We start from the raw sequence: 7,821 nt of genomic DNA, 5'->3' as shown, positions 1-7,821 counted from the left end.
AATGCAAGTAGAAATTTTATCTAATTTACAGGTTCCAAACCACTTAGACAATTTTCTTCAATGGGTCTATCACTCAGAAAGGATACTGTCTCATATATGAATAGCACAATCCCACTATAACTTTGTAGACAACTTAGGTCTTTTGAGCTTTGCTATCGCCAAAAAATTAATCACTTTGAAACCAACTTGATGATAAATGTCTTTGAATTTAGCTAGACAGGTCTTTGGACAACAGAGTTATAGTTGAAGTCTTCCCAGCTTCATCTCCCTGGCCCTCAGTTTTCTCATCTGTAAAAGGAAGAGGTTCAAAGGCATCAATGTAAGAAAAAAAGGACCCATAGGTACAAAAAAAATTATAGCAACTCTTTTTGTGGTGGTGGTGTTATTGTTCAGCCATGTTCAACTCTTCATGACCCCATTTGGGGTTTTCTTAGCGAAGGTCCTGGAATGGTTTGCCGTTTCCTTCTCCAGCTCATTTTACAGATGAGGAACCGAGGTAAGCAGGGTTAAGTGACTTGCCCAGGGTCACACAGCTAGTAAGTGTCTAAGGCCAGAATTGAACTTAGGAATATGAGTCTTCCTGACTCCAGACCTGGGCTCTACCTCCACTGTGCCACCTAGCTGCTCTTTTCTGGTATTAAAAACCTGAAAATTAAGGGGGGGTTCCCATCAATTGGACAATGGCTAAATGAATTATAGTATATGAATGTAATGTAATACTACTGGGTCATAAGAAATGACAAAAGGGATGGCCCTTCTCCCATTGACTCCTCCTTTATTCCTATACCTCTCAACCCAACACCCCTACTCTACAAGCTACCTAACCCAAATACTGTGCTCTCTGGAATGCATGTTTCATAGGCAATAAACTAGAATTCATCTTAAAACTTTTCCTTTCTTGTTCATTCCATATCCCTGCACTCACTGAAACCTAGTTCACTCCTGATGACACAGGTTCCATGGTTACCCTTTCTAGCACTGTTGGCACTTTGACTCCTACCCAACAACTAAGAGGTCATGGCAGGGGAGTTGGATTGCTCCTTGTTCCCCACTGCTACTTTCTGGCTCTCCCTCTAACTCAGTAATAACCTCTCTTTCTTTGAGGTTCATTCAATCCAAATTTATCTCCTAATCAAAATTCTGGTAGCTATTGTCTACAGACCTCTAGAACACTCCCTCTTCAATAAGTTCAGTGCCTGGATCATAGTCTTTTCTCCCTAACTCTTACTCTCATACTAGCTGAGTTCAAACTACATATTGATACTCTCTCAAACACACTAACCTTTCAATTCCTCTACTTAATCATTTCCCACGATCTACTCCTCTACCCTACCTCAGCTACATACAGATGATAATACCCTGGATCTTGCTATCACCTGCAAGTGTTCCACATGTTCATGAACTCTGAAATCTTTTTATCTGATCATAATCTGTTGTCATTCTACCTCTCTCTTCTGCAATTCCAAACCTTGTTCTTTGTCACCCCTACTACATCTAATTCCTCTGCCCCTCAGTTCTTTCTTGGTGATTACCCTTGCATTGGTTTAACTTTGTTTTTGCTTTCCCATCTTGACCCTTTGATCAACCAGTTCAACTCTACACTGTCTTCTTTTCTAAAGGCCTTTGCCCTTTTGTCCTGTTGAAAATCTTAACCTTTCAAGACCTAGCCTTGAGATATTCCCATCATATACTGCTTTTGCTCTTCTTTCTCATGTGCTGATGATGGAAGCTGGAGAATATTGTGAAAGTGCTGATTAGCACTACATTACATTAAGTTTACATTACATAATCTTAGCTGGCCCCTTCACTGCAGTAAGGTATTCCTTTTATACCTCCCTAATCTATTCATTATTCCACTCACTGGAGCAGCTTGTCCAGACTTTTCATCCCTTCTCCAACCTCCCACTGCCTCCCTGCCCCCCCCTCAACTGAGAACCTTGCCTAACTCTGAGGGTTTTTCCCCTCCTACATTGATTTTTTTTTTTGACGAGGCAAAAGAGGCCATTCTCTGCCTTATTTCTTACCTAGCCTTAATCACTGAATGGGTGTTGCCTCAGACAGACTGAGACCTGTTGAAGACCTTAGCCTAAAAAGACCAAGGTCTTCTACTATATCCAGGGCCATCTCATATCTTGCTACTGGACTCAGATGGCTCCATGGGAGAAAGTGAGGCTGGTGACTTTGCTCAACCCTCCCTCACTGAAATCCAATTCACTTGCGTGCCATGGCATCACTTGCATGTCATGGTATCATGTCCATGATGTCATGGTCCTCTTGGAAATGAAGGACAAATGCCACCACTAACAAAATACTTTGTGGAAAAAATAGGCTATTTGGTGAGGATTTCCTGTTTTCCCCTTTTCATTTCATATCACTCAAATGCCTTTTGCCACTCTCTCCTTCTTTATCCCTGTTCCACATGAATAGGTGGACCTTCTCCTTGCCAGGCAAACCCCTCTACGTGCACAAGTGGTCCCATCCAATACTATCTTCTTCAGCAGATTGCCCCTTCTTATCATTCCTATTCTCTTACTATTCTTCAATATCCTCCTGTTTACTGGCTGTTTCCTTCCTTCCTACAAATGTGCTTGTCTCCCCCACTCTCAAAAAAACCCCAAACACTCAATAGATCTGTTTATCCTTGCTAGTTATCATCCTATACCTCTCTTCATTTTGTGGTTAAACTCCTTGAGGAGGCCTCTACAATGGTGGTGGGTGGGGGGGTCTCCACCTCCTTTCCTCTCACTCTTCTTAACTCACACTGATCTCATCATTAAATTGAAACTGCTCTCCCCAGGTGACCTTAATTGCCAAATCTAATAGCTTTTTCTTAACTCTCATGCTTCTCTTGAGGTTGCTGCAGCCCTTGTCTTGACATTATCTGTTGATCAGCCTCTTCTCCTTGATGCCAGGTTTTCATCACACTGCTTCTCCTGGTTCTCCTCCTACCTGTCTGACCACTTCTTCTTTGCCTCCTTTGCTGCATTTTCATCCAGGTCATGCCCATTAACTGAGGGTTTCCCTGGGATCTTCTCATCTCCCTCTATACTGTTTCCCTTGATCTCATCAGCTTCCCTAGATTCAGTTATCATCTCTATGCTGATGATTCTTATATCCCCTTATCTAGCCTTATTCTATCTGCTGACCTCCAGTCTTACATCTCCAGTTGCCTACTGCATATTTCAAACTAGGTGTCCCACAGACATTTTAAACTCAGCATGTCCCAAAGCGAATTTATTATCTTTCCTCCCAAAACCTCCTCTCTTCCCTAACTTCCCTCTCTTGAGGGAACCACCATCCTCAGTCCCCTGGTCTTGAAACCTAGGTGTTATCCTTGACTCTTCACTTTCCTTCACCCTCCATATACAAGCAGTTATCAAGATCTGTCATTTCTACCTTCACAACATCTCTCCTATATGCCCTCTTTCTCCCCTCTAAAAGTGCCCCTGTTCTGGTATAGGCCCTCATCATCTCACATCTGGACTATTACAAATGACCTTCTGGTTGATCTCCCTACTTCAAGTCTCTCCCCACTGCTACCCATCCTTGTTCTTCCTAAAACATAAATCTTGCCATATCACCCCCTCCCCTTCAAAAAACTGAAGTGACTCCCTCTTACAGCCAGGACCAAAAATTCAATCCTATGTTTGACTTTTAAAGGCCTTCATAATAATCTCCTCTCACCTTTGTTTCCAATGTTCTTATACCTTCCTCCACTGCAAATGCACTGGCTTCCTTCCTGTTCCTTGAAGAAAACACTCCATCTCCCTACTCTGAGCATTTTCGCTGGCTGTCCCCCATGTCTGATATGGTTTTCCTCCTCATTTCTACCTCTTGGATACCCTGGCTTCCTTCAAATCTCAGCTAAAGTCTGACCTTCTGCAAGAAGTTTTTTCCTGTCCTTAATTTCTTAGTACCTTTCCTACGAGATGACTTCCAATTTACCGGTGCATGTGAGAGCATGTGTATCTTGGTTGTACATAGTTGTTTGCATGTTGTCTCTCCTATTAGAACGAGCTTCTTGAGAGCAGGAACTGTTTTTTTTTTCTTTGTTGTTTTTTGCCTTTCTTTGTATTCCCAGCACTTAGTACAGTGCTTGAAATATAGAAGGCACTTAAAACTGTTAGTGAACTGACAGGGAAACTTATGAAGATTTGTATGAACCGATGCAGAGGGAGATGAGCAGAACCAAGAGAACAATCTATATAATAACACTGTAAGGACAAACAACTTTGAAATGCTTAAGTACTAAGAATTAATGCTATTAGCAACCATCATTCCAGATGATTCAGGGTGCAAGATGAGGAACATAATTTTTCACATGGCCAAAGTAGATTAATTTTGCTTTACCATATGTATTTGTTCCAAATGATTTTGTTTATTTTTTTTAATGGGAGCAGGTGGGATGGAGAAAAAAATAGATTTTTGTTAATTGAAAAATTATTTTTTTTTGCAAAAGGAAGGGGTTAAATGGCAAGATATCATTCAGCTCTAAATCCTATGGGTATTTTTTTTTTACTAACATGTCAGAGTTTGCACTCTTCTGGCATAGCCAAGGGGTACCTCCCTGACAAAACGAGGGCATCAAAATAGGACTGTGGTGGAAAATTATTAAATGGATTAAGAGCTTATCAGGTCTAATTCTGCAAAGTTAAAAAAAGAGGCACCGGAAAACAGTGACTTCCTCCTTTAAAAATGAAATAAACACGACAATCAGAAAAGCTTTTAGGGAAATTGGCAATGAACTTATATATGTGATATATATGCATTATACATATAAATGATTCAAATCTTCCTCTGAATCTTTGTCATCCTTTTATTCACAAATGGATTCTGTCCTAATTCAAATATCATCCTTTCTGCTTGCTGGGCCGCCTTTGAGATCCGTTAGTTCCTCTGCTGGTGCCTAGCCAAGGGATGTGAGCCCTGCCCTTGAGTCTCCTTCCTTTGTAGTTGTACGTGTATGTGTGTGGTTGCTTTTTTTTTTTTTCCTTTTTCTCTAATCCGAGCTCTTTTACGCTGATCCGCTGGAGGAGCATGTGCAGCTGCTTCTGCGCTCATTACAATGCTGAGCTAGAGTAGATGTCAGAATAGGAGGCGCGAGGCTTCCTAGGACCCAGGAGAAGCCCGTTCCTCCGGCTCTGCATTGCCTTTAGTGCGGACCGGCGTGCGGCTTCCTCCTCCTATCGTAGCCTCAGCGCGGGCGGGCAGGCGGGCACCAGGGCTAGAAGCCGCCTCCAGCCTAGACCAAGGGTAGCCGTGGGTGGGAAATCGCGAGCCAGAGCGGGGAGGGAGAAGGAAGGGGAGGGGGTCCGTTTGTTTGCCGGGCCGTGCCCTTTGCACTGATGCTCGTCTGGAAATCAGCGGGATTTGAATTTCATTATTCCCTCTATTAACGGGGTCTGTTTATTTATTTATTTCAAGGGGTGGAGAGGTCGTGGGGCATTGCCAGGGCTGCAGGTCTCTCTAGGCTTGCACTAGCGGTTGCCCCGCCCCCGCACCACCCAGGCTCACGCGCCCCAGGGGTAGGGCTGTGAGTGAAGCTTGGGTGGGTCAGGCCGCGGCCCGCAGGCATCCGCGGGGTGGTCTGAGGCCCTGGGGCGCTTGCCACGCCGGGTAGCCGCACGCCACAGAGCACTGGGATTGGGAAGCAGAGCGGGCGTCCCCGGGCCGCGGTGAGGTGGGCGGGGGTGCGTGACGCGCTCGCGCGCGGGCACATTGGATGCGTCTCTCCCAGGACTCCCTCCCCTCCCTCCCCTCCTCTCCAAAGAGCGGCGAATTGAGAGAGCAGGGTCGTTAGCCAGCAGCTGTAGCTTGCAACACCCCGTGGGGGCATTGTGTTTGTGTGCCTGCGTGGGCAGGGGGCGGAGAGGGCAGTAGTCGGGGGTCAGCCTCGGAAGTTTGTAGCCTTGCTCACAGCAGCCTCGCTCGTCTGGAGGCTGTTCCAGTCAGCGGGAGTTAGGAGGCTTTGGGGAGTATTGTGTATGCGTGTGGGGGCGTCAGGGAGACAGGGAGGGAGGCTACAATGGGCACCACCAGGCACAGCTGGCACTTGTAGAGCAGGGCCGCATCCTGAGTCAGGCAGGCTCGCTTATTTGGCTGCAGCTCCGTTTACACCCCTCAAAGCCATTACCCAGGAGAGAGGCGTAGTATGCTGGACCTAGGGGCCCCAGAGCCTTAAGGTGCATTCAGACAGAGTGCTGAATCCCATCTCCTTTGTGACTTCAGTGTCTGAGGAGATTTGGTTGGCATATTTTTGGTGAGAGGCTTAGGGGCTTTCCTCCCATTTCAATGGCCAACACACGGAGTATTGAGCTGGAACATTTTGAGGAGAGGGACAAAAGGCCGCGGCCAGGCTCCAGAAGAGGGGGGCCCAGCTCCTCAGGGGGCAGCAGCAGCTCAGGCCCCAAGGGGAATGGGCTCATCCCGAGCCCTGCACACAGTGCCCACTGCAGTTTCTACCGCACCCGGACCCTGCAGGCCCTCAGCTCCGAAAAGAAAGCCAAGAAGGCCCGATTCTACCGGAATGGGGACAGGTACTTCAAGGGCTTGGTATATGCCATCTCCAGCGACCGCTTTAGGTCCTTCGATGCCCTCCTCATGGAGCTCACCCGCTCCCTATCAGACAATGTGAACCTGCCTCAGGGAGTCCGAACCATTTACACCATTGATGGCAGCCGGAAACTCACCAGCCTGGAGGAGCTGGTTGAAGGTAAGAAAGTGGCAGGTGGCGGCTCTTCGGGTGCTGCCGCATGATGCTATTGTGGAGCAGGTGGAACAGCAGGGAAACTTCTATAGCGAATTCTTTCCATTTGCTAGCTCTCCATGCTCTCGTGTGGTGTTTCCCCTAAGGCTTTCCCAGCTATTGAAGCCTTGTATGTGCTCCTTTGCATACTGTGTCTAAAACTCACATATGTTCTATTTGCTTTAAAGTGCTTAATTATGTTTCAAAGATCAGCTCAAATACCACCTTCTATTTCCTGATTCCCTTCCTCCCACCATAGGTCCCGGTGTTCCCCATCCCCCCCTCCTATTACTTTCATATATTTTGTACATATACACACTTAGATGTATACATGTTGTCTCTTTCCAGTAGAATATAAGCTCCTTGAGGGCAGGAACTGTTTTTGTCTTTGTATCCCCAGGGACTAGCACAGTGCCAGTTACATAGTTAAGTGTTTAATAAATGCAGAATGAATGAGTGGGGTGCAAACCAATACAGAGAAAGAAGCAACTTTCCCTGCAGAGATAAGTACATCCCTTATATCATTTAGTTCTTTCACTGGGCTGACACTTGAATGACTACTATGCCATAGCCGTATGCTTGGCATTTGGGAGATTAAAAAATTAGAAAAAGCACAATCCCTGGATTCTCTTGGAATTTATTCACAGGATCAAAGCCTGAGAACTGCAGGAGGTCTTCAAGGTTTTCTAGGTGAATCAACTTGTTTTCCATATGAGGTTAAACAGCTGGGATACAGCTAGATACAGTGGGGAAAAGCACTGGATTTGGAATCAAATGGCCTGTGTTCAAATTTCAGTGCCCTCTGCCTATTTGTGACCCTGTGCTTAGCAAGTCTCTTAACCTCCCTTAACGCTCACCTTGCTCATCTGTAAAATGAAGGGATTGGATCACATGTCCTCTTAGGGATCTTCCAGATCTAGATCTGTGATCTTCTGATGACAAAACTGAGGTCCTGTTGGGGTTACTTACAGTGAGTTGGGGCGTATGACACACAGATGACTGTAATGTACAAACTCATATGATAAGCATTTTTGGTTGTTTGGTTGTTTTTCAGTCATGTCTGACTCTTCATGACC

The 7,821-nt window shown here is 45.6% G+C and overlaps 1 protein-coding gene across 2 annotated transcripts in view; it reads left to right on the top strand.

The window, feature by feature from the left end:
* Window positions 1–5,988: 5,988 nt before the first annotated feature.
* DCLK2 (doublecortin like kinase 2) overlaps window positions 5,989–7,821 on the top strand; it is a 208,358-nt gene continuing 206,525 nt past the window's right edge. For both annotated transcript variants that reach the window (XM_036763855.1, XM_036763854.1), the window contains exon 1: window positions 5,989–6,712. In XM_036763855.1, coding sequence (XP_036619750.1) covers window positions 6,292–6,712 — 421 coding nt within the window. In that variant the 5' untranslated portion in view covers window positions 5,989–6,291. The remainder of the gene's footprint in view (window positions 6,713–7,821) is intronic.

This window comes from Trichosurus vulpecula, chromosome 6 (genome assembly GCF_011100635.1).
Source record: "Trichosurus vulpecula isolate mTriVul1 chromosome 6, mTriVul1.pri, whole genome shotgun sequence".
Lineage (NCBI taxonomy): Eukaryota > Metazoa > Chordata > Mammalia > Diprotodontia > Phalangeridae > Trichosurus > Trichosurus vulpecula.
Note: the sequence above shows the minus strand (reverse complement) of the source record. Positions and strands in the feature narration are given on the sequence as shown.